The following is a 27,702-nucleotide window of genomic DNA, read 5'->3' as shown; positions in this document are numbered from 1 at the left end:
AGTACTCGATCGCTTTATAGCCACATTTGTGAGGTATAGATGAATACAAAGCCTCAACATCCAAACTAGCCAGAATTGTATCTTTCTCCAGAGAAATACCATCAATCTGTTTCAAGACATCCATGGTGTCACGTACATATGATGTAAGACTTAAGACAAAGGGACGCAGCACCTGATCAACATAAGTGCTCACATTTTGAGTTAAATTGTTAATGCCTGAAACAATGGGTCTGCCACGTAAGGGAGGATACCCTTTGTGGATTTTGGGCAGGCTATAGAAACACGCCATAACAGGAAATTGTGGGTACAGGAACCCAAACTCTCCTGCACTAATCAAGGATCTGCTCTTTGCATCACTCAGAATGCTCAGCAACTCCTTCTTGAATAGTGCTGTGGGGTTATCCTTTAAAATGGTGTAACAATTATGGTTAAACAAAATGTCCTCACACATTTTTTTATAATCATCCCTACTCATGACCACAATGTTCCCACCTTTATCAGATGCTTTTAAAACGATGTTCTGTTTTTTCTCTAGAGTGGTCAGAGCTAGTCGTTCAGACCAGGACAAATTGTTATCCATGCCCCTACTATCCTGACTAAGATTTTTGATCTCATCTCCCACCATATCCACAAATAAATCCACATTGGTAAAATCTCCTATAGGTGGCAGCTTTCTACTCTTCATTTTTAGGTTGGTAAAGGGACCTATACCTGGAGCTCTTCCAGATTCCTCTAATAACCCCTCCAAGGCTGCAAGGCCTTCCATATCAGACTCTTCCAACCCTAGTTCCATACATTTTTTCCTATTGTGGTGTTTGAAAAATTTGATCCATTTGAGTTTACGAGCAAATAAATTAAGATCTTTTATCCACGAGAAAGAGTCAAATTTAACTGTAGGGACAAAGGAAAGTCCTTTCTCTAATAATGTGTTCTCTGATGCGCTCAAATTGTATTCAGATAGGTTAATGATTTGTAGTCTATCCATATTTTTTCCCTTCATTAATCCTTTTGTCCCCTCAGCATATAGCGGGAAATGGGAGGATTGTTGGCTAAAAAATTATTGCCACTATTAGAAGAGGCTCTACCACGGCCTCTATTTCTACCTCTAGCTCCTCCCCTAAACTTTTGTTTCCCACCGCTACCACCGAAAAATGGGCCCACTCTTTCAGAGTCTGTGGTTTCACTCTCTGATGTGGAAGGGTCAGATTCCCTCGGCCCCCTATTGGTCTGTTGATATTGTTGTTGTTGTGTATGGACAAAATCATACGCTTTTTTCTCCCTAAATTCCTGTAGATCTCTCTGGAATTGGAAGTGTTTGCGTTCCTTAAGATGATTGGTAAATCTCTCTAAAGTTTGTTGAAGGATTTTATCCCGTTTATCAAAACCAGGGGTATCTACCAGGGACTTAGCTGCCTCAATCTCTTTTTTAAGCTCAGCACTAATAAAGTCGAACTGAATTTTTTCCTCCTCTATCAAAATCTGCATGAGCCTAAGTGAACTCCCTGTAATCTCCTGTTCCCATCTTTCTTTTATATTAGCAGTTTTTAATCTTAATGCTGGGACAATGGGGACCCTGAGGCCTCTGGGAACTATCTTATTCTTTAAATAGTTTTCCAGACTCTGGATCTCCCACCAACTTCTCGTATAGTCTTTATGCAATCTATTAAGGTTTTTAAAGGTAGATTTAAGAGACGCACCCTGAACTGTATACACCAGTTCACATTCAGAGAAAACACTTTTAGCCTCACTCATCCACCCTTCTGTGTTTAAATCTGAGAGTGCAAAGGCTGCCATACCCAGATAAAACAAAATTATTGACTGTATAGATTAAATATAATTTCACTGTATAGTTAGATAGAATATAATTGTGCTCCCACAATATAAAGAATTTTAATTATAAGGTTCACTGAATTGACAACTGAGTAAAAAGATATCTTTAATAGTAACTAGTTTAAAAACAGGGGTAACACACCACTGTGACATAAGCCCCACCGTGAAAATTTAAAAAATGTATTAAACAAAGAAAACACTGAGTTATTATGATACCTATATCTCTGTGTATAAACGATAATTGTAGGAATCAGCATATACCCAGAGCACAACAGTAGTACAAACCCTAATTGTAGCATAGGTGTCCGACAATTACGGATCTCCTAACGCTGGGTTTCACACAATATATTGTCCCCAATGCACACATTCCTTAAACATTAAACGACCCTACGCGTTTCAGATACTCATCCTCAGGGGTCCGTATCTTGGTAACTCTGGCCTCATCACCAGCGATATTAATATTCAACAGCGGATATTCCGCTGTGCGTCACGGGAAGATGCACGTATCGATGTCAACGGCATACTCCATAGCAGGCGCTAGGTTACTATAAACGCTAAACTCCACCCATCGTATACGGCGGCAAAACATGAATTGACCAATCACAACACCCTCTCGATTCGTGACACCTGCCCATGTGACCCCCCGCCGTCAGCTGACAGCCAGGGGTCATCATCGGCCGCATCAAGCCGAACGCGCAGGCGCAGTGGAAGCCAAGGACGTGTCGCCCGAACTGCCAAACACGAGGAGGTAAGCGCTAAAAGATAATGTATTGTAGGTATATCTTGCGGCACAGTGTACCACCGCAAGTGGGCAACCTCACAAAACAACTCAAGAGAGAAAACACATATGAGGTGGATGAAATTGCCAAAGTCCCTATTCTTTAGAAAGACTGACAAAACGATCTCTTTGTATGTTGGCTAATAAGTATAGCCATCTCAAATAAGTAATGCACAAATGCAGATAAACACTCATCCGCCCCGAGGTAAAACACCTATAGGGGGATGGTATCACACATTTTAAATAAAACATGTATAGTTAGTCTGCTCATTTAGACCTAGTGGCTGTATGCATTCCAGTCTATGGATCCACTGCGCTTCCTTCCGTAAAATCAGGTTATCCCAGTCCCCTCCTCTTTTGGGGGGTCTGACAAGTTCAATTGCTTGAAATTTTAACACTGCTGCCTGGCCTTGGTGTTTTGCATGCACGTGCTTAGATATTGGGGTGTCCCTACCATGAATAATATCTCCAACATGCTCCCTAATACGACGACGTAATTGTCGTGCTGTTTTACCCACATAGTTTAGGGGGCATGGGCATGTAATAAGGTACACTACTCCAGCTGTCTTGCAATTGACATAGTCCCGAATATTGTATTGTTTTTGTGTGACAACACTGGTAAAGCTATTCCCTTTTAGAATGAAATCACAGGCTTTACAACCACCGCATCTAAAAGTGCCTGGTATTTGTCTATCCAGCCATGTACCCCTAGGTGAAATGGGGTCAAAACAGCTGTGCATGACTCTGTCCCTTATATTTTTCCCTCTCCGATACGTGACAGAAGGCCTCTGTGTGATCTGGTCTGCTAGATCTATATCAGAACTGAGAATACGCCAATACCTATTCAGTATCTGCATAATGTCATTCTGTTTTGAATCATAGGTGCCTATGAGTCGGGTAACTTGTTCCTCTTTCCGTTTTTTAGGGACCAGAAGACATTGCCTATCTGCATCTCTAGCTCCCTCATAGGCCTTTCTAATGACACTCTCGGGGAAGCCTCTATCCTTCAATCTTGTTTTGAGTTCCTGGGCCTGGCACTCAAAATCACCCATAGAGCTACAGTTCCTACGTACTCTCATAAATTGGCCTTTCGGAATGCCACGTTTGAGGGAATAAGGATGACAGCTATTCCATTGCAAAAAACTATTAGTTGCTGTTTCTTTCCGATGTACCTTTGTGCGGATTGTGCCTCCTTCCGTTTTTGTAATTTTCAAGTCTAGAAAAGATAATTCATTCTCACTGATCTCACATGTAAACCTAAGTCCTACATCATTTTTATTGAGGGCTGCTACAAACCTATGGAACTCATCTGCTGTAGAGTTCCAGAGAATAAGCACGTCATCAATATATCTAATCCATAAACCAACGGATGAAGTCCAATTGACAAATTTGTCACCAAAAACAATTGTCTCCTCCCACCAGCCAAGAAATAGATTAGCATAGGTGGGAGCAGCAGGACTCCCCATTGCAGTACCACATTGCTGATGAAAGATCTTATCTTCAAATATAAATATATTTTTTTCAAGAACAAACTGTAGTAACTGTAAGACAAATTGGTTGTGAGCAGCAAACTGTGTACCTCTTGATCCCAAATAGTACTCGATCGCTTTATAGCCACATTTGTGAGGTATAGATGAATACAAAGCCTCAACATCCAAACTAGCCAGAATTGTATCTTTCTCCAGAGAAATACCATCAATCTGTTTCAAGACATCCATGGTGTCACGTACATATGATGTAAGACTTAAGACAAAGGGACGCAGCACCTGATCAACATAAGTGCTCACATTTTGAGTTAAATTGTTAATGCCTGAAACAATGGGTCTGCCACGTAAGGGAGGATACCCTTTGTGGATTTTGGGCAGGCTATAGAAACACGCCATAACAGGAAATTGTGGGTACAGGAACCCAAACTCTCCTGCACTAATCAAGGATCTGCTCTTTGCATCACTCAGAATGCTCAGCAACTCCTTCTTGAATAGTGCTGTGGGGTTATCCTTTAAAATGGTGTAACAATTATGGTTAAACAAAATGTCCTCACACATTTTTTTATAATCATCCCTACTCATGACCACAATGTTCCCACCTTTATCAGATGCTTTTAAAACGATGTTCTGTTTTTTCTCTAGAGTGGTCAGAGCTAGTCGTTCAGACCAGGACAAATTGTTATCCATGCCCCTACTATCCTGACTAAGATTTTTGATCTCATCTCCCACCATATCCACAAATAAATCCACATTGGTAAAATCTCCTATAGGTGGCAGCTTTCTACTCTTCATTTTTAGGTTGGTAAAGGGACCTATACCTGGAGCTCTTCCAGATTCCTCTAATAACCCCTCCAAGGCTGCAAGGCCTTCCATATCAGACTCTTCCAACCCTAGTTCCATACATTTTTTCCTATTGTGGTGTTTGAAAAATTTGATCCATTTGAGTTTACGAGCAAATAAATTAAGATCTTTTATCCACGAGAAAGAGTCAAATTTAACTGTAGGGACAAAGGAAAGTCCTTTCTCTAATAATGTGTTCTCTGATGCGCTCAAATTGTATTCAGATAGGTTAATGATTTGTAGTCTATCCATATTTTTTCCCTTCATTAATCCTTTTGTCCCCTCAGCATATAGCGGGAAATGGGAGGATTGTTGGCTAAAAAATTATTGCCACTATTAGAAGAGGCTCTACCACGGCCTCTATTTCTACCTCTAGCTCCTCCCCTAAACTTTTGTTTCCCACCGCTACCACCGAAAAATGGGCCCACTCTTTCAGAGTCTGTGGTTTCACTCTCTGATGTGGAAGGGTCAGATTCCCTCGGCCCCCTATTGGTCTGTTGATATTGTTGTTGTTGTGTATGGACAAAATCATACGCTTTTTTCTCCCTAAATTCCTGTAGATCTCTCTGGAATTGGAAGTGTTTGCGTTCCTTAAGATGATTGGTAAATCTCTCTAAAGTTTGTTGAAGGATTTTATCCCGTTTATCAAAACCAGGGGTATCTACCAGGGACTTAGCTGCCTCAATCTCTTTTTTAAGCTCAGCACTAATAAAGTCGAACTGAATTTTTTCCTCCTCTATCAAAATCTGCATGAGCCTAAGTGAACTCCCTGTAATCTCCTGTTCCCATCTTTCTTTTATATTAGCAGTTTTTAATCTTAATGCTGGGACAATGGGGACCCTGAGGCCTCTGGGAACTATCTTATTCTTTAAATAGTTTTCCAGACTCTGGATCTCCCACCAACTTCTCGTATAGTCTTTATGCAATCTATTAAGGTTTTTAAAGGTAGATTTAAGAGACGCACCCTGAACTGTATACACCAGTTCACATTCAGAGAAAACACTTTTAGCCTCACTCATCCACCCTTCTGTGTTTAAATCTGAGAGTGCAAAGGCTGCCATACCCAGATAAAACAAAATTATTGACTGTATAGATTAAATATAATTTCACTGTATAGTTAGATAGAATATAATTGTGCTCCCACAATATAAAGAATTTTAATTATAAGGTTCACTGAATTGACAACTGAGTAAAAAGATATCTTTAATAGTAACTAGTTTAAAAACAGGGGTAACACACCACTGTGACATAAGCCCCACCGTGAAAATTTAAAAAATGTATTAAACAAAGAAAACACTGAGTTATTATGATACCTATATCTCTGTGTATAAACGATAATTGTAGGAATCAGCATATACCCAGAGCACAACAGTAGTACAAACCCTAATTGTAGCATAGGTGTCCGACAATTACGGATCTCCTAACGCTGGGTTTCACACAATATATTGTCCCCAATGCACACATTCCTTAAACATTAAACGACCCTACGCGTTTCAGATACTCATCCTCAGGGGTCCGTATCTTGGTAACTCTGGCCTCATCACCAGCGATATTAATATTCAACAGCGGATATTCCGCTGTGCGTCACGGGAAGATGCACGTATCGATGTCAACGGCATACTCCATAGCAGGCGCTAGGTTACTATAAACGCTAAACTCCACCCATCGTATACGGCGGCAAAACATGAATTGACCAATCACAACACCCTCTCGATTCGTGACACCTGCCCATGTGACCCCCCGCCGTCAGCTGACAGCCAGGGGTCATCATCGGCCGCATCAAGCCGAACGCGCAGGCGCAGTGGAAGCCAAGGACGTGTCGCCCGAACTGCCAAACACGAGGAGGTAAGCGCTAAAAGATAATGTATTGTAGGTATATCTTGCGGCACAGTGTACCACCGCAAGTGGGCAACCTCACAAAACAACTCAAGAGAGAAAACACATATGAGGTGGATGAAATTGCCAAAGTCCCTATTCTTTAGAAAGACTGACAAAACGATCTCTTTGTATGTTGGCTAATAAGTATAGCCATCTCAAATAAGTAATGCACAAATGCAGATAAACACTCATCCGCCCCGAGGTAAAACACCTATAGGGGGATGGTATCACACATTTTAAATAAAACATGTATAGTTAGTCTGCTCATTTAGACCTAGTGGCTGTATGCATTCCAGTCTATGGATCCACTGCGCTTCCTTCCGTAAAATCAGGTTATCCCAGTCCCCTCCTCTTTTGGGGGGTCTGACAAGTTCAATTGCTTGAAATTTTAACACTGCTGCCTGGCCTTGGTGTTTTGCATGCACGTGCTTAGATATTGGGGTGTCCCTACCATGAATAATATCTCCAACATGCTCCCTAATACGACGACGTAATTGTCGTGCTGTTTTACCCACATAGTTTAGGGGGCATGGGCATGTAATAAGGTACACTACTCCAGCTGTCTTGCAATTGACATAGTCCCGAATATTGTATTGTTTTTGTGTGACAACACTGGTAAAGCTATTCCCTTTTAGAATGAAATCACAGGCTTTACAACCACCGCATCTAAAAGTGCCTGGTATTTGTCTATCCAGCCATGTACCCCTAGGTGAAATGGGGTCAAAACAGCTGTGCATGACTCTGTCCCTTATATTTTTCCCTCTCCGATACGTGACAGAAGGCCTCTGTGTGATCTGGTCTGCTAGATCTATATCAGAACTGAGAATACGCCAATACCTATTCAGTATCTGCATAATGTCATTCTGTTTTGAATCATAGGTGCCTATGAGTCGGGTAACTTGTTCCTCTTTCCGTTTTTTAGGGACCAGAAGACATTGCCTATCTGCATCTCTAGCTCCCTCATAGGCCTTTCTAATGACACTCTCGGGGAAGCCTCTATCCTTCAATCTTGTTTTGAGTTCCTGGGCCTGGCACTCAAAATCACCCATAGAGCTACAGTTCCTACGTACTCTCATAAATTGGCCTTTCGGAATGCCACGTTTGAGGGAATAAGGATGACAGCTATTCCATTGCAAAAAACTATTAGTTGCTGTTTCTTTCCGATGTACCTTTGTGCGGATTGTGCCTCCTTCCGTTTTTGTAATTTTCAAGTCTAGAAAAGATAATTCATTCTCACTGATCTCACATGTAAACCTAAGTCCTACATCATTTTTATTGAGGGCTGCTACAAACCTATGGAACTCATCTGCTGTAGAGTTCCAGAGAATAAGCACGTCATCAATATATCTAATCCATAAACCAACGGATGAAGTCCAATTGACAAATTTGTCACCAAAAACAATTGTCTCCTCCCACCAGCCAAGAAATAGATTAGCATAGGTGGGAGCAGCAGGACTCCCCATTGCAGTACCACATTGCTGATGAAAGATCTTATCTTCAAATATAAATATATTTTTTTCAAGAACAAACTGTAGTAACTGTAAGACAAATTGGTTGTGAGCAGCAAACTGTGTACCTCTTGATCCCAAATAGTACTCGATCGCTTTATAGCCACATTTGTGAGGTATAGATGAATACAAAGCCTCAACATCCAAACTAGCCAGAATTGTATCTTTCTCCAGAGAAATACCATCAATCTGTTTCAAGACATCCATGGTGTCACGTACATATGATGTAAGACTTAAGACAAAGGGACGCAGCACCTGATCAACATAAGTGCTCACATTTTGAGTTAAATTGTTAATGCCTGAAACAATGGGTCTGCCACGTAAGGGAGGATACCCTTTGTGGATTTTGGGCAGGCTATAGAAACACGCCATAACAGGAAATTGTGGGTACAGGAACCCAAACTCTCCTGCACTAATCAAGGATCTGCTCTTTGCATCACTCAGAATGCTCAGCAACTCCTTCTTGAATAGTGCTGTGGGGTTATCCTTTAAAATGGTGTAACAATTATGGTTAAACAAAATGTCCTCACACATTTTTTTATAATCATCCCTACTCATGACCACAATGTTCCCACCTTTATCAGATGCTTTTAAAACGATGTTCTGTTTTTTCTCTAGAGTGGTCAGAGCTAGTCGTTCAGACCAGGACAAATTGTTATCCATGCCCCTACTATCCTGACTAAGATTTTTGATCTCATCTCCCACCATATCCACAAATAAATCCACATTGGTAAAATCTCCTATAGGTGGCAGCTTTCTACTCTTCATTTTTAGGTTGGTAAAGGGACCTATACCTGGAGCTCTTCCAGATTCCTCTAATAACCCCTCCAAGGCTGCAAGGCCTTCCATATCAGACTCTTCCAACCCTAGTTCCATACATTTTTTCCTATTGTGGTGTTTGAAAAATTTGATCCATTTGAGTTTACGAGCAAATAAATTAAGATCTTTTATCCACGAGAAAGAGTCAAATTTAACTGTAGGGACAAAGGAAAGTCCTTTCTCTAATAATGTGTTCTCTGATGCGCTCAAATTGTATTCAGATAGGTTAATGATTTGTAGTCTATCCATATTTTTTCCCTTCATTAATCCTTTTGTCCCCTCAGCATATAGCGGGAAATGGGAGGATTGTTGGCTAAAAAATTATTGCCACTATTAGAAGAGGCTCTACCACGGCCTCTATTTCTACCTCTAGCTCCTCCCCTAAACTTTTGTTTCCCACCGCTACCACCGAAAAATGGGCCCACTCTTTCAGAGTCTGTGGTTTCACTCTCTGATGTGGAAGGGTCAGATTCCCTCGGCCCCCTATTGGTCTGTTGATATTGTTGTTGTTGTGTATGGACAAAATCATACGCTTTTTTCTCCCTAAATTCCTGTAGATCTCTCTGGAATTGGAAGTGTTTGCGTTCCTTAAGATGATTGGTAAATCTCTCTAAAGTTTGTTGAAGGATTTTATCCCGTTTATCAAAACCAGGGGTATCTACCAGGGACTTAGCTGCCTCAATCTCTTTTTTAAGCTCAGCACTAATAAAGTCGAACTGAATTTTTTCCTCCTCTATCAAAATCTGCATGAGCCTAAGTGAACTCCCTGTAATCTCCTGTTCCCATCTTTCTTTTATATTAGCAGTTTTTAATCTTAATGCTGGGACAATGGGGACCCTGAGGCCTCTGGGAACTATCTTATTCTTTAAATAGTTTTCCAGACTCTGGATCTCCCACCAACTTCTCGTATAGTCTTTATGCAATCTATTAAGGTTTTTAAAGGTAGATTTAAGAGACGCACCCTGAACTGTATACACCAGTTCACATTCAGAGAAAACACTTTTAGCCTCACTCATCCACCCTTCTGTGTTTAAATCTGAGAGTGCAAAGGCTGCCATACCCAGATAAAACAAAATTATTGACTGTATAGATTAAATATAATTTCACTGTATAGTTAGATAGAATATAATTGTGCTCCCACAATATAAAGAATTTTAATTATAAGGTTCACTGAATTGACAACTGAGTAAAAAGATATCTTTAATAGTAACTAGTTTAAAAACAGGGGTAACACACCACTGTGACATAAGCCCCACCGTGAAAATTTAAAAAATGTATTAAACAAAGAAAACACTGAGTTATTATGATACCTATATCTCTGTGTATAAACGATAATTGTAGGAATCAGCATATACCCAGAGCACAACAGTAGTACAAACCCTAATTGTAGCATAGGTGTCCGACAATTACGGATCTCCTAACGCTGGGTTTCACACAATATATTGTCCCCAATGCACACATTCCTTAAACATTAAACGACCCTACGCGTTTCAGATACTCATCCTCAGGGGTCCGTATCTTGGTAACTCTGGCCTCATCACCAGCGATATTAATATTCAACAGCGGATATTCCGCTGTGCGTCACGGGAAGATGCACGTATCGATGTCAACGGCATACTCCATAGCAGGCGCTAGGTTACTATAAACGCTAAACTCCACCCATCGTATACGGCGGCAAAACATGAATTGACCAATCACAACACCCTCTCGATTCGTGACACCTGCCCATGTGACCCCCCGCCGTCAGCTGACAGCCAGGGGTCATCATCGGCCGCATCAAGCCGAACGCGCAGGCGCAGTGGAAGCCAAGGACGTGTCGCCCGAACTGCCAAACACGAGGAGGTAAGCGCTAAAAGATAATGTATTGTAGGTATATCTTGCGGCACAGTGTACCACCGCAAGTGGGCAACCTCACAAAACAACTCAAGAGAGAAAACACATATGAGGTGGATGAAATTGCCAAAGTCCCTATTCTTTAGAAAGACTGACAAAACGATCTCTTTGTATGTTGGCTAATAAGTATAGCCATCTCAAATAAGTAATGCACAAATGCAGATAAACACTCATCCGCCCCGAGGTAAAACACCTATAGGGGGATGGTATCACACATTTTAAATAAAACATGTATAGTTAGTCTGCTCATTTAGACCTAGTGGCTGTATGCATTCCAGTCTATGGATCCACTGCGCTTCCTTCCGTAAAATCAGGTTATCCCAGTCCCCTCCTCTTTTGGGGGGTCTGACAAGTTCAATTGCTTGAAATTTTAACACTGCTGCCTGGCCTTGGTGTTTTGCATGCACGTGCTTAGATATTGGGGTGTCCCTACCATGAATAATATCTCCAACATGCTCCCTAATACGACGACGTAATTGTCGTGCTGTTTTACCCACATAGTTTAGGGGGCATGGGCATGTAATAAGGTACACTACTCCAGCTGTCTTGCAATTGACATAGTCCCGAATATTGTATTGTTTTTGTGTGACAACACTGGTAAAGCTATTCCCTTTTAGAATGAAATCACAGGCTTTACAACCACCGCATCTAAAAGTGCCTGGTATTTGTCTATCCAGCCATGTACCCCTAGGTGAAATGGGGTCAAAACAGCTGTGCATGACTCTGTCCCTTATATTTTTCCCTCTCCGATACGTGACAGAAGGCCTCTGTGTGATCTGGTCTGCTAGATCTATATCAGAACTGAGAATACGCCAATACCTATTCAGTATCTGCATAATGTCATTCTGTTTTGAATCATAGGTGCCTATGAGTCGGGTAACTTGTTCCTCTTTCCGTTTTTTAGGGACCAGAAGACATTGCCTATCTGCATCTCTAGCTCCCTCATAGGCCTTTCTAATGACACTCTCGGGGAAGCCTCTATCCTTCAATCTTGTTTTGAGTTCCTGGGCCTGGCACTCAAAATCACCCATAGAGCTACAGTTCCTACGTACTCTCATAAATTGGCCTTTCGGAATGCCACGTTTGAGGGAATAAGGATGACAGCTATTCCATTGCAAAAAACTATTAGTTGCTGTTTCTTTCCGATGTACCTTTGTGCGGATTGTGCCTCCTTCCGTTTTTGTAATTTTCAAGTCTAGAAAAGATAATTCATTCTCACTGATCTCACATGTAAACCTAAGTCCTACATCATTTTTATTGAGGGCTGCTACAAACCTATGGAACTCATCTGCTGTAGAGTTCCAGAGAATAAGCACGTCATCAATATATCTAATCCATAAACCAACGGATGAAGTCCAATTGACAAATTTGTCACCAAAAACAATTGTCTCCTCCCACCAGCCAAGAAATAGATTAGCATAGGTGGGAGCAGCAGGACTCCCCATTGCAGTACCACATTGCTGATGAAAGATCTTATCTTCAAATATAAATATATTTTTTTCAAGAACAAACTGTAGTAACTGTAAGACAAATTGGTTGTGAGCAGCAAACTGTGTACCTCTTGATCCCAAATAGTACTCGATCGCTTTATAGCCACATTTGTGAGGTATAGATGAATACAAAGCCTCAACATCCAAACTAGCCAGAATTGTATCTTTCTCCAGAGAAATACCATCAATCTGTTTCAAGACATCCATGGTGTCACGTACATATGATGTAAGACTTAAGACAAAGGGACGCAGCACCTGATCAACATAAGTGCTCACATTTTGAGTTAAATTGTTAATGCCTGAAACAATGGGTCTGCCACGTAAGGGAGGATACCCTTTGTGGATTTTGGGCAGGCTATAGAAACACGCCATAACAGGAAATTGTGGGTACAGGAACCCAAACTCTCCTGCACTAATCAAGGATCTGCTCTTTGCATCACTCAGAATGCTCAGCAACTCCTTCTTGAATAGTGCTGTGGGGTTATCCTTTAAAATGGTGTAACAATTATGGTTAAACAAAATGTCCTCACACATTTTTTTATAATCATCCCTACTCATGACCACAATGTTCCCACCTTTATCAGATGCTTTTAAAACGATGTTCTGTTTTTTCTCTAGAGTGGTCAGAGCTAGTCGTTCAGACCAGGACAAATTGTTATCCATGCCCCTACTATCCTGACTAAGATTTTTGATCTCATCTCCCACCATATCCACAAATAAATCCACATTGGTAAAATCTCCTATAGGTGGCAGCTTTCTACTCTTCATTTTTAGGTTGGTAAAGGGACCTATACCTGGAGCTCTTCCAGATTCCTCTAATAACCCCTCCAAGGCTGCAAGGCCTTCCATATCAGACTCTTCCAACCCTAGTTCCATACATTTTTTCCTATTGTGGTGTTTGAAAAATTTGATCCATTTGAGTTTACGAGCAAATAAATTAAGATCTTTTATCCACGAGAAAGAGTCAAATTTAACTGTAGGGACAAAGGAAAGTCCTTTCTCTAATAATGTGTTCTCTGATGCGCTCAAATTGTATTCAGATAGGTTAATGATTTGTAGTCTATCCATATTTTTTCCCTTCATTAATCCTTTTGTCCCCTCAGCATATAGCGGGAAATGGGAGGATTGTTGGCTAAAAAATTATTGCCACTATTAGAAGAGGCTCTACCACGGCCTCTATTTCTACCTCTAGCTCCTCCCCTAAACTTTTGTTTCCCACCGCTACCACCGAAAAATGGGCCCACTCTTTCAGAGTCTGTGGTTTCACTCTCTGATGTGGAAGGGTCAGATTCCCTCGGCCCCCTATTGGTCTGTTGATATTGTTGTTGTTGTGTATGGACAAAATCATACGCTTTTTTCTCCCTAAATTCCTGTAGATCTCTCTGGAATTGGAAGTGTTTGCGTTCCTTAAGATGATTGGTAAATCTCTCTAAAGTTTGTTGAAGGATTTTATCCCGTTTATCAAAACCAGGGGTATCTACCAGGGACTTAGCTGCCTCAATCTCTTTTTTAAGCTCAGCACTAATAAAGTCGAACTGAATTTTTTCCTCCTCTATCAAAATCTGCATGAGCCTAAGTGAACTCCCTGTAATCTCCTGTTCCCATCTTTCTTTTATATTAGCAGTTTTTAATCTTAATGCTGGGACAATGGGGACCCTGAGGCCTCTGGGAACTATCTTATTCTTTAAATAGTTTTCCAGACTCTGGATCTCCCACCAACTTCTCGTATAGTCTTTATGCAATCTATTAAGGTTTTTAAAGGTAGATTTAAGAGACGCACCCTGAACTGTATACACCAGTTCACATTCAGAGAAAACACTTTTAGCCTCACTCATCCACCCTTCTGTGTTTAAATCTGAGAGTGCAAAGGCTGCCATACCCAGATAAAACAAAATTATTGACTGTATAGATTAAATATAATTTCACTGTATAGTTAGATAGAATATAATTGTGCTCCCACAATATAAAGAATTTTAATTATAAGGTTCACTGAATTGACAACTGAGTAAAAAGATATCTTTAATAGTAACTAGTTTAAAAACAGGGGTAACACACCACTGTGACATAAGCCCCACCGTGAAAATTTAAAAAATGTATTAAACAAAGAAAACACTGAGTTATTATGATACCTATATCTCTGTGTATAAACGATAATTGTAGGAATCAGCATATACCCAGAGCACAACAGTAGTACAAACCCTAATTGTAGCATAGGTGTCCGACAATTACGGATCTCCTAACGCTGGGTTTCACACAATATATTGTCCCCAATGCACACATTCCTTAAACATTAAACGACCCTACGCGTTTCAGATACTCATCCTCAGGGGTCCGTATCTTGGTAACTCTGGCCTCATCACCAGCGATATTAATATTCAACAGCGGATATTCCGCTGTGCGTCACGGGAAGATGCACGTATCGATGTCAACGGCATACTCCATAGCAGGCGCTAGGTTACTATAAACGCTAAACTCCACCCATCGTATACGGCGGCAAAACATGAATTGACCAATCACAACACCCTCTCGATTCGTGACACCTGCCCATGTGACCCCCCGCCGTCAGCTGACAGCCAGGGGTCATCATCGGCCGCATCAAGCCGAACGCGCAGGCGCAGTGGAAGCCAAGGACGTGTCGCCCGAACTGCCAAACACGAGGAGGTAAGCGCTAAAAGATAATGTATTGTAGGTATATCTTGCGGCACAGTGTACCACCGCAAGTGGGCAACCTCACAAAACAACTCAAGAGAGAAAACACATATGAGGTGGATGAAATTGCCAAAGTCCCTATTCTTTAGAAAGACTGACAAAACGATCTCTTTGTATGTTGGCTAATAAGTATAGCCATCTCAAATAAGTAATGCACAAATGCAGATAAACACTCATCCGCCCCGAGGTAAAACACCTATAGGGGGATGGTATCACACATTTTAAATAAAACATGTATAGTTAGTCTGCTCATTTAGACCTAGTGGCTGTATGCATTCCAGTCTATGGATCCACTGCGCTTCCTTCCGTAAAATCAGGTTATCCCAGTCCCCTCCTCTTTTGGGGGGTCTGACAAGTTCAAGTATTGTGGGAGCACAATTATATTCTATCTAACTATACAGTGAAATTATATTTAATCTATACAGTCAATAATTTTGTTTTATCTGGGTATGGCAGCCTTTGCACTCTCAGATTTAAACACAGAAGGGTGGATGAGTGAGGCTAAAAGTGTTTTCTCTGAATGTGAACTGGTGTATACAGTTCAGGGTGCGTCTCTTAAATCTACCTTTAAAAACCTTAATAGATTGCATAAAGACTATACGAGAAGTTGGTGGGAGATCCAGAGTCTGGAAAACTATTTAAAGAATAAGATAGTTCCCAGAGGCCTCAGGGTCCCCATTGTCCCAGCATTAAGATTAAAAACTGCTAATATAAAAGAAAGATGGGAACAGGAGATTACAGGGAGTTCACTTAGGCTCATGCAGATTTTGATAGAGGAGGAAAAAATTCAGTTCGACTTTATTAGTGCTGAGCTTAAAAAAGAGATTGAGGCAGCTAAGTCCCTGGTAGATACCCCTGGTTTTGATAAACGGGATAAAATCCTTCAACAAACTTTAGAGAGATTTACCAATCATCTTAAGGAACGCAAACACTTCCAATTCCAGAGAGATCTACAGGAATTTAGGGAGAAAAAAGCGTATGATTTTGTCCATACACAACAACAACAATATCAACAGACCAATAGGGGGCCGAGGGAATCTGACCCTTCCACATCAGAGAGTGAAACCACAGACTCTGAAAGAGTGGGCCCATTTTTCGGTGGTAGCGGTGGGAAACAAAAGTTTAGGGGAGGAGCTAGAGGTAGAAATAGAGGCCGTGGTAGAGCCTCTTCTAATAGTGGCAATAATTTTTTAGCCAACAATCCTCCCATTTCCCGCTATATGCTGAGGGGACAAAAGGATTAATGAAGGGAAAAAATATGGATAGACTACAAATCATTAACCTATCTGAATACAATTTGAGCGCATCAGAGAACACATTATTAGAGAAAGGACTTTCCTTTGTCCCTACAGTTAAATTTGACTCTTTCTCGTGGATAAAAGATCTTAATTTATTTGCTCGTAAACTCAAATGGATCAAATTTTTCAAACACCACAATAGGAAAAAATGTATGGAACTAGGGTTGGAAGAGTCTGATATGGAAGGCCTTGCAGCCTTGGAGGGGTTATTAGAGGAATCTGGAAGAGCTCCAGGTATAGGTCCCTTTACCAACCTAAAAATGAAGAGTAGAAAGCTGCCACCTATAGGAGATTTTACCAATGTGGATTTATTTGTGGATATGGTGGGAGATGAGATCAAAAATCTTAGTCAGGATAGTAGGGGCATGGATAACAATTTGTCCTGGTCTGAACGACTAGCTCTGACCACTCTAGAGAAAAAACAGAACATCGTTTTAAAAGCATCTGATAAAGGTGGGAACATTGTGGTCATGAGTAGGGATGATTATAAAAAAATGTGTGAGGACATTTTGTTTAACCATAATTGTTACACCATTTTAAAGGATAACCCCACAGCACTATTCAAGAAGGAGTTGCTGAGCATTCTGAGTGATGCAAAGAGCAGATCCTTGATTAGTGCAGGAGAGTTTGGGTTCCTGTACCCACAATTTCCTGTTATGGCGTGTTTCTATAGCCTGCCCAAAATCCACAAAGGGTATCCTCCCTTACGTGGCAGACCCATTGTTTCAGGCATTAACAATTTAACTCAAAATGTGAGCACTTATGTTGATCAGGTGCTGCGTCCCTTTGTCTTAAGTCTTACATCATATGTACGTGACACCATGGATGTCTTGAAACAGATTGATGGTATTTCTCTGGAGAAAGATACAATTCTGGCTAGTTTGGATGTTGAGGCTTTGTATTCATCTATACCTCACAAATGTGGCTATAAAGCGATCGAGTACTATTTGGGATCAAGAGGTACACAGTTTGCTGCTCACAACCAATTTGTCTTACAGTTACTACAGTTTGTTCTTGAAAAAAATATATTTATATTTGAAGATAAGATCTTTCATCAGCAATGTGGTACTGCAATGGGGAGTCCTGCTGCTCCCACCTATGCTAATCTATTTCTTGGCTGGTGGGAGGAGACAATTGTTTTTGGTGACAAATTTGTCAATTGGACTTCATCCGTTGGTTTATGGATTAGATATATTGATGACGTGCTTATTCTCTGGAACTCTACAGCAGATGAGTTCCATAGGTTTGTAGCAGCCCTCAATAAAAATGATGTAGGACTTAGGTTTACATGTGAGATCAGTGAGAATGAATTATCTTTTCTAGACTTGAAAATTACAAAAACGGAAGGAGGCACAATCCGCACAAAGGTACATCGGAAAGAAACAGCAACTAATAGTTTTTTGCAATGGAATAGCTGTCATCCTTATTCCCTCAAACGTGGCATTCCGAAAGGCCAATTTATGAGAGTACGTAGGAACTGTAGCTCTATGGGTGATTTTGAGTGCCAGGCCCAGGAACTCAAAACAAGATTGAAGGATAGAGGCTTCCCCGAGAGTGTCATTAGAAAGGCCTATGAGGGAGCTAGAGATGCAGATAGGCAATGTCTTCTGGTCCCTAAAAAACGGAAAGAGGAACAAGTTACCCGACTCATAGGCACCTATGATTCAAAACAGAATGACATTATGCAGATACTGAATAGGTATTGGCGTATTCTCAGTTCTGATATAGATCTAGCAGACCAGATCACACAGAGGCCTTCTGTCACGTATCGGAGAGGGAAAAATATAAGGGACAGAGTCATGCACAGCTGTTTTGACCCCATTTCACCTAGGGGTACATGGCTGGATAGACAAATACCAGGCACTTTTAGATGCGGTGGTTGTAAAGCCTGTGATTTCATTCTAAAAGGGAATAGCTTTACCAGTGTTGTCACACAAAAACAATACAATATTCGGGACTATGTCAATTGCAAGACAGCTGGAGTAGTGTACCTTATTACATGCCCATGCCCCCTAAACTATGTGGGTAAAACAGCACGACAATTACGTCGTCGTATTAGGGAGCATGTTGGAGATATTATTCATGGTAGGGACACCCCAATATCTAAGCACGTGCATGCAAAACACCAAGGCCAGGCAGCAGTGTTAAAATTTCAAGCAATTGAACTTGTCAGACCCCCCAAAAGAGGAGGGGACTGGGATAACCTGATTTTACGGAAGGAAGCGCAGTGGATCCATAGACTGGAATGCATACAGCCACTAGGTCTAAATGAGCAGACTAACTATACATGTTTTATTTAAAATGTGTGATACCATCCCCCTATAGGTGTTTTACCTCGGGGCGGATGAGTGTTTATCTGCATTTGTGCATTACTTATTTGAGATGGCTATACTTATTAGCCAACATACAAAGAGATCGTTTTGTCAGTCTTTCTAAAGAATAGGGACTTTGGCAATTTCATCCACCTCATATGTGTTTTCTCTCTTGAGTTGTTTTGTGAGGTTGCCCACTTGCGGTGGTACACTGTGCCGCAAGATATACCTACAATACATTATCTTTTAGCGCTTACCTCCTCGTGTTTGGCAGTTCGGGCGACACGTCCTTGGCTTCCACTGCGCCTGCGCGTTCGGCTTGATGCGGCCGATGATGACCCCTGGCTGTCAGCTGACGGCGGGGGGTCACATGGGCAGGTGTCACGAATCGAGAGGGTGTTGTGATTGGTCAATTCATGTTTTGCCGCCGTATACGATGGGTGGAGTTTAGCGTTTATAGTAACCTAGCGCCTGCTATGGAGTATGCCGTTGACATCGATACGTGCATCTTCCCGTGACGCACAGCGGAATATCCGCTGTTGAATATTAATATCGCTGGTGATGAGGCCAGAGTTACCAAGATACGGACCCCTGAGGATGAGTATCTGAAACGCGTAGGGTCGTTTAATGTTTAAGGAATGTGTGCATTGGGGACAATATATTGTGTGAAACCCAGCGTTAGGAGATCCGTAATTGTCGGACACCTATGCTACAATTAGGGTTTGTACTACTGTTGTGCTCTGGGTATATGCTGATTCCTACAATTATCGTTTATACACAGAGATATAGGTATCATAATAACTCAGTGTTTTCTTTGTTTAATACATTTTTTAAATTTTCACGGTGGGGCTTATGTCACAGTGGTGTGTTACCCCTGTTTTTAAACTAGTTACTATTAAAGATATCTTTTTACTCAGTTGTCAATTCAGTGAACCTTATAATTAAAATTCTTTATATTGTGGGAGCACAATTATATTCTATCTAACTATACAGTGAAATTATATTTAATCTATACAGTCAATAATTTTGTTTTATCTGGGTATGGCAGCCTTTGCACTCTCAGATTTAAACACAGAAGGGTGGATGAGTGAGGCTAAAAGTGTTTTCTCTGAATGTGAACTGGTGTATACAGTTCAGGGTGCGTCTCTTAAATCTACCTTTAAAAACCTTAATAGATTGCATAAAGACTATACGAGAAGTTGGTGGGAGATCCAGAGTCTGGAAAACTATTTAAAGAATAAGATAGTTCCCAGAGGCCTCAGGGTCCCCATTGTCCCAGCATTAAGATTAAAAACTGCTAATATAAAAGAAAGATGGGAACAGGAGATTACAGGGAGTTCACTTAGGCTCATGCAGATTTTGATAGAGGAGGAAAAAATTCAGTTCGACTTTATTAGTGCTGAGCTTAAAAAAGAGATTGAGGCAGCTAAGTCCCTGGTAGATACCCCTGGTTTTGATAAACGGGATAAAATCCTTCAACAAACTTTAGAGAGATTTACCAATCATCTTAAGGAACGAAAACACTTCCAATTCCAGAGAGATCTACAGGAATTTAGGGAGAAAAAAGCGTATGATTTTGTCCATACACAACAACAACAATATCAACAGACCAATAGGGGGCCGAGGGAATCTGACCCTTCCACATCAGAGAGTGAAACCACAGACTCTGAAAGAGTGGGCCCATTTTTCGGTGGTAGCGGTGGGAAACAAAAGTTTAGGGGAGGAGCTAGAGGTAGAAATAGAGGCCGTGGTAGAGCCTCTTCTAATAGTGGCAATAATTTTTTAGCCAACAATCCTCCCATTTCCCGCTATATGCTGAGGGGACAAAAGGATTAATGAAGGGAAAAAATATGGATAGACTACAAATCATTAACCTATCTGAATACAATTTGAGCGCATCAGAGAACACATTATTAGAGAAAGGACTTTCCTTTGTCCCTACAGTTAAATTTGACTCTTTCTCGTGGATAAAAGATCTTAATTTATTTGCTCGTAAACTCAAATGGATCAAATTTTTCAAACACCACAATAGGAAAAAATGTATGGAACTAGGGTTGGAAGAGTCTGATATGGAAGGCCTTGCAGCCTTGGAGGGGTTATTAGAGGAATCTGGAAGAGCTCCAGGTATAGGTCCCTTTACCAACCTAAAAATGAAGAGTAGAAAGCTGCCACCTATAGGAGATTTTACCAATGTGGATTTATTTGTGGATATGGTGGGAGATGAGATCAAAAATCTTAGTCAGGATAGTAGGGGCATGGATAACAATTTGTCCTGGTCTGAACGACTAGCTCTGACCACTCTAGAGAAAAAACAGAACATCGTTTTAAAAGCATCTGATAAAGGTGGGAACATTGTGGTCATGAGTAGGGATGATTATAAAAAAATGTGTGAGGACATTTTGTTTAACCATAATTGTTACACCATTTTAAAGGATAACCCCACAGCACTATTCAAGAAGGAGTTGCTGAGCATTCTGAGTGATGCAAAGAGCAGATCCTTGATTAGTGCAGGAGAGTTTGGGTTCCTGTACCCACAATTTCCTGTTATGGCGTGTTTCTATAGCCTGCCCAAAATCCACAAAGGGTATCCTCCCTTACGTGGCAGACCCATTGTTTCAGGCATTAACAATTTAACTCAAAATGTGAGCACTTATGTTGATCAGGTGCTGCGTCCCTTTGTCTTAAGTCTTACATCATATGTACGTGACACCATGGATGTCTTGAAACAGATTGATGGTATTTCTCTGGAGAAAGATACAATTCTGGCTAGTTTGGATGTTGAGGCTTTGTATTCATCTATACCTCACAAATGTGGCTATAAAGCGATCGAGTACTATTTGGGATCAAGAGGTACACAGTTTGCTGCTCACAACCAATTTGTCTTACAGTTACTACAGTTTGTTCTTGAAAAAAATATATTTATATTTGAAGATAAGATCTTTCATCAGCAATGTGGTACTGCAATGGGGAGTCCTGCTGCTCCCACCTATGCTAATCTATTTCTTGGCTGGTGGGAGGAGACAATTGTTTTTGGTGACAAATTTGTCAATTGGACTTCATCCGTTGGTTTATGGATTAGATATATTGATGACGTGCTTATTCTCTGGAACTCTACAGCAGATGAGTTCCATAGGTTTGTAGCAGCCCTCAATAAAAATGATGTAGGACTTAGGTTTACATGTGAGATCAGTGAGAATGAATTATCTTTTCTAGACTTGAAAATTACAAAAACGGAAGGAGGCACAATCCGCACAAAGGTACATCGGAAAGAAACAGCAACTAATAGTTTTTTGCAATGGAATAGCTGTCATCCTTATTCCCTCAAACGTGGCATTCCGAAAGGCCAATTTATGAGAGTACGTAGGAACTGTAGCTCTATGGGTGATTTTGAGTGCCAGGCCCAGGAACTCAAAACAAGATTGAAGGATAGAGGCTTCCCCGAGAGTGTCATTAGAAAGGCCTATGAGGGAGCTAGAGATGCAGATAGGCAATGTCTTCTGGTCCCTAAAAAACGGAAAGAGGAACAAGTTACCCGACTCATAGGCACCTATGATTCAAAACAGAATGACATTATGCAGATACTGAATAGGTATTGGCGTATTCTCAGTTCTGATATAGATCTAGCAGACCAGATCACACAGAGGCCTTCTGTCACGTATCGGAGAGGGAAAAATATAAGGGACAGAGTCATGCACAGCTGTTTTGACCCCATTTCACCTAGGGGTACATGGCTGGATAGACAAATACCAGGCACTTTTAGATGCGGTGGTTGTAAAGCCTGTGATTTCATTCTAAAAGGGAATAGCTTTACCAGTGTTGTCACACAAAAACAATACAATATTCGGGACTATGTCAATTGCAAGACAGCTGGAGTAGTGTACCTTATTACATGCCCATGCCCCCTAAACTATGTGGGTAAAACAGCACGACAATTACGTCGTCGTATTAGGGAGCATGTTGGAGATATTATTCATGGTAGGGACACCCCAATATCTAAGCACGTGCATGCAAAACACCAAGGCCAGGCAGCAGTGTTAAAATTTCAAGCAATTGAACTTGTCAGACCCCCCAAAAGAGGAGGGGACTGGGATAACCTGATTTTACGGAAGGAAGCGCAGTGGATCCATAGACTGGAATGCATACAGCCACTAGGTCTAAATGAGCAGACTAACTATACATGTTTTATTTAAAATGTGTGATACCATCCCCCTATAGGTGTTTTACCTCGGGGCGGATGAGTGTTTATCTGCATTTGTGCATTACTTATTTGAGATGGCTATACTTATTAGCCAACATACAAAGAGATCGTTTTGTCAGTCTTTCTAAAGAATAGGGACTTTGGCAATTTCATCCACCTCATATGTGTTTTCTCTCTTGAGTTGTTTTGTGAGGTTGCCCACTTGCGGTGGTACACTGTGCCGCAAGATATACCTACAATACATTATCTTTTAGCGCTTACCTCCTCGTGTTTGGCAGTTCGGGCGACACGTCCTTGGCTTCCACTGCGCCTGCGCGTTCGGCTTGATGCGGCCGATGATGACCCCTGGCTGTCAGCTGACGGCGGGGGGTCACATGGGCAGGTGTCACGAATCGAGAGGGTGTTGTGATTGGTCAATTCATGTTTTGCCGCCGTATACGATGGGTGGAGTTTAGCGTTTATAGTAACCTAGCGCCTGCTATGGAGTATGCCGTTGACATCGATACGTGCATCTTCCCGTGACGCACAGCGGAATATCCGCTGTTGAATATTAATATCGCTGGTGATGAGGCCAGAGTTACCAAGATACGGACCCCTGAGGATGAGTATCTGAAACGCGTAGGGTCGTTTAATGTTTAAGGAATGTGTGCATTGGGGACAATATATTGTGTGAAACCCAGCGTTAGGAGATCCGTAATTGTCGGACACCTATGCTACAATTAGGGTTTGTACTACTGTTGTGCTCTGGGTATATGCTGATTCCTACAATTATCGTTTATACACAGAGATATAGGTATCATAATAACTCAGTGTTTTCTTTGTTTAATACATTTTTTAAATTTTCACGGTGGGGCTTATGTCACAGTGGTGTGTTACCCCTGTTTTTAAACTAGTTACTATTAAAGATATCTTTTTACTCAGTTGTCAATTCAGTGAACCTTCCTCAGTAGATCAAGATAAATGGAGAAAAAAAGGAGGATAAAATTCTCCAGCGCTGTCCAAATGTTGTGGAATTGAAGGATTCAATCCAAGACAAGAACTGTATGTTTCTTGCCTGATGAAGAGATCGATCCGATTTCGTAACGCGTTAAATTCTTATCCATTAAACATATATCTCATTTAAACTTCTTGCCTTGGATTGAATCCTTCAATTCCACAACATTTGGACAGCGCTGGAGAATTTTATCCTCCTTTTTTTTCTCCGTTTATCTCCATGTTCCAAGTGCGGCTCACAGGCTAATTTCCCTATTCGAAGAATACACACAAAGGTCAATGCCATAGTTTTTTTATTTTAACCTAACCTTTGGGCCTAACAAGCTATTTGAGACCTCAGTTTTTGTAGGAAGAGTTTTAGATTTAGAAAGACCTGATCAGATGACTCTAGTGTGACATTATACTCGGCTTCCCGGAAGTTCCTTATGCTTTTGACATCCCAGAAATTTTAATTTGCCCTATTATTGGTCAGTGGCCTACTTGAGATTTATATGTTTCCCGTTGTAGATCCGATTATTTATATGGTGGTGCATTAGTCTCTGACTATCCTTTATTGTACTGGAATTATACACCATGGGGTAGATTTACTTTTCAAACTGCGCCAGAATTCTGGCTTCAATTGAGCCAATATTCTGGTGTACATTCTGTGCGCCACATTTATTAACTGTTTTAGACATTTTTTTTTTTTACATGCTCAAGAGGTGTGGCATAGCGGGAAAGGCCATAGTACAATTAAAGGGGGAGTGTTTTAAAATGTGAAACCGCGCAAAAAGTGTGCCAAAATGTTGTCGCAAAAAACTGGTGTAAGGAATAGAAAAGTGTCTAGCAACCCAATCTTCAAGATTTCACATTTTAATTGCTGCTACCCCTTTGTGATAAGATAGTGAATTTTCTGTTTTATGAAAAGACTGAAGCTCTGTTCACATCTGCGTTTATAATTCTGTTTTTCTGTTCCGTCATAGTAGCACAAAATGGAAATCAAGCTATGATAGATCTGTCACCTGGCGAACACCAACGCCGCATGACGGACCTCATTCACATATAATAGGTTCCGTCGGATTCTGTCATGGTGTCCGTCGTTTTGCTAAAAAAAAAGCGCTGCGTGCTGTTCAGCGACGGAAGCTTCAATAGGATCATAGACTTAGGCTGGTTACACACAATTGTAATAGACACATTTCAGCTTTCATATTGCACTGCAACGCCCAAATACCCCACGGTACTACTGAAACGAACTGAGATCACCATAGGGTTCTGTAATAATCTAACTTCTGTTCAATAGGACTAAGGGCGCCCGGGGGTTGTGGCTGTATTGTGGACCCTAAAATACGGCCATATTACACTTGCATGAAACCAACCTTAGACCTTGTTCATACTACAATTACAATAAAGTATGGAACTGCATGTTTGTGTTGTTCTACCCCACCCAGTTTATTACATTAGGCACTATTGGGTAAGGAAAGCATAACTAATGTTAAAATGCTTTATTTAGTTCCGTTGTCTTACATGTAATATACTGTTTTAGTGCTAGTGTGAATGAAGCCTAAATCTGAAGTGTCAGGTTCATATTCTTCTTATAAATCAGCAGAGCTTTAATAGCTTTAGGTTCTCTCAGAAATGTGACTTTATATCTGACAGGCACCTGAAGGTCTCATGCACATGTCAGAGCCGTAAGCACTCCATGTGCTGCCATAGTGCTCCGTGCAACACCATATTATGAGGTTATTCTCAATAAGTTAACTGTAGTGTGAAGTTATGAAAATAGCTGTTACATGGCACCCGATTAAACATGCCACAATTATTTTTATGTCACATTCGTACTAAAGCTAACTTAATAAACAAAAGTTTTTGGGTGCCCTATTACAACTCTGTTAAATTCAGAGGTTGCACAGAGCCGTAATACAGTCATATGCCGTTAGTGTGGAGATCTGAAAACAAGTGATCAGACTCCACTAAAGAGAACTCAATGAATCAGCTTACACATCTGGTGGAAATTACCTATATAGTCTAACTTGCAAATGTTTCCAATTCATAGAGCGATACTTAGAACTGAGACCAAGCCGTATTACTTAACAAAGCCCAGGTAAAAAAATAAAATCATCAATATACCAGAACAAGCTGATTTAGCAGAACACCTTTGAATCAACGATAGCAATTATGTTCTGGCAATGTTACACAGCTGTATCAAGCTGGTGGTCCACATTCCATGTGAACCCCCTTTCCTCTCATATATGGAAGCATTTAGTGAAGTATCAAAATATAACATCATGCCTCTGCCTTATGTTTCAGCTTTGGTTCGCATTTGTTAATGGATTTTCTGGACAAATTTTGTTTGAACGATGGTGCATCGGATTGTACAATGTGGTGAGTGACTCATTTTTGGTTTTTGATTACACATAAAAGTTCAGACAGGGCTCCCTCACTCCTCCTGTGTCTGATCTTTATCACAGTCCATTATCATACAGGTTATTTTAATGTATCGTAGGAAAAAAACATATTGTTCCCTTGTATTGTAGGCTTAATATTTGAAACAGTTGTTGGGAAGTAAATTCATAGAAAACCACATTTTTCATAAATAAATTTGTTCATCGTGGTTGAAGGCCTGGCATGGTTCAAGTTCCTTTGAAGGATTTTTTCTGTATTGCCATAAGAATATTTAAGACAATATAAGTAAATATAGATTAATGCTTTGTAGTTTTTTGAAAATGTAATAAAAAAATTAAATACACTGCATTAGTATATTAAAGGTTATTGTCATATTTAATACATATTACAAATAAATTTAAAAAAAAAAACGTATTAGATGTAATGCGGGCGCTCCCCCTACATTATTCCAGGACACCAGAAGTGTGGGACCATTATATAATAAAGAAAACAAAACACCATTAAAGAAAAATGGTAATCTCTATTAGGCTATGGTTACATCTGCGTTGGAGGCTTCATTTTGAAAAACAAGATGTTTTTATTATGAAAAAGTATTTTTATGACAACAGACATTTCCCAGTTTCCATAGAGGAAATATCAGGATTTTATTTGCTAGCAACAAGGAAAAGGAAGAAGAAGACCATCATACCTGGTTGCACTGGACCAAGTCTTTTTTAGACGAGCCCTTGCTAGATTTAACCCCTTCTTGACATCCACTGTATATAGACGGCAGAGGTAGGGTGGGGGAGTATGGAGCAGGCTCACAGGCTGTGCCCGCTTCATAGAACGAGCGTGTCAGGTGTATGTTGCAGCCGACACTTCAGTGTAACAAGCGGGATCCCGCTCAAATGGGATGCCGCTTGTTTAAGCCCTTAGATACCGAGGTCAATAGCGAACACGGCACCTAATTCATTAGAAACAGGGATAGCCCCCTCTGACGTTGCATCGGATCCACTATGACACAATAGTGGGATGCCGATGGTCGTCATGGAAGCCCAGGGGCCTAATGAAGGCCCCCAGGTTTGCCATCTTTGTACTCCCATATATTATAAGGTTTAACAGGAACCTGTCAGAATCATGATATACTGCAATACATTAGTATTGCAGTATATCGTGCAATGTCCACTAGGGATACTAATAAATAAACGTTAAATAAACACAGTTAAATAAAGTTAAATAAAGTTTTCTAAATATATATAAAACAATATATAAAAAATCAAGAAAAAACACCCTGTTCCCATTTCCCTA

The 27,702-nt window shown here is 40.7% G+C and overlaps 1 protein-coding gene across 2 annotated transcripts in view; it reads left to right on the top strand.

The window, feature by feature from the left end:
• ATP8A2 (ATPase phospholipid transporting 8A2) overlaps positions 1-27,702 on the top strand; it is an 861,270-nt gene that overhangs the window by 603,434 nt on the left and 230,134 nt on the right. For both annotated transcript variants that reach the window (XM_075851660.1, XM_075851661.1), the window contains one exon: positions 26,320-26,394. In XM_075851660.1, coding sequence (XP_075707775.1) covers positions 26,320-26,394 — 75 coding nt within the window. The remainder of the gene's footprint in view (positions 1-26,319; positions 26,395-27,702) is intronic.

Source organism: Rhinoderma darwinii, chromosome 2, assembly GCF_050947455.1.
Source record: "Rhinoderma darwinii isolate aRhiDar2 chromosome 2, aRhiDar2.hap1, whole genome shotgun sequence".
NCBI lineage: Eukaryota > Metazoa > Chordata > Amphibia > Anura > Rhinodermatidae > Rhinoderma > Rhinoderma darwinii.
Note: the sequence above shows the minus strand (reverse complement) of the source record. Positions and strands in the feature narration are given on the sequence as shown.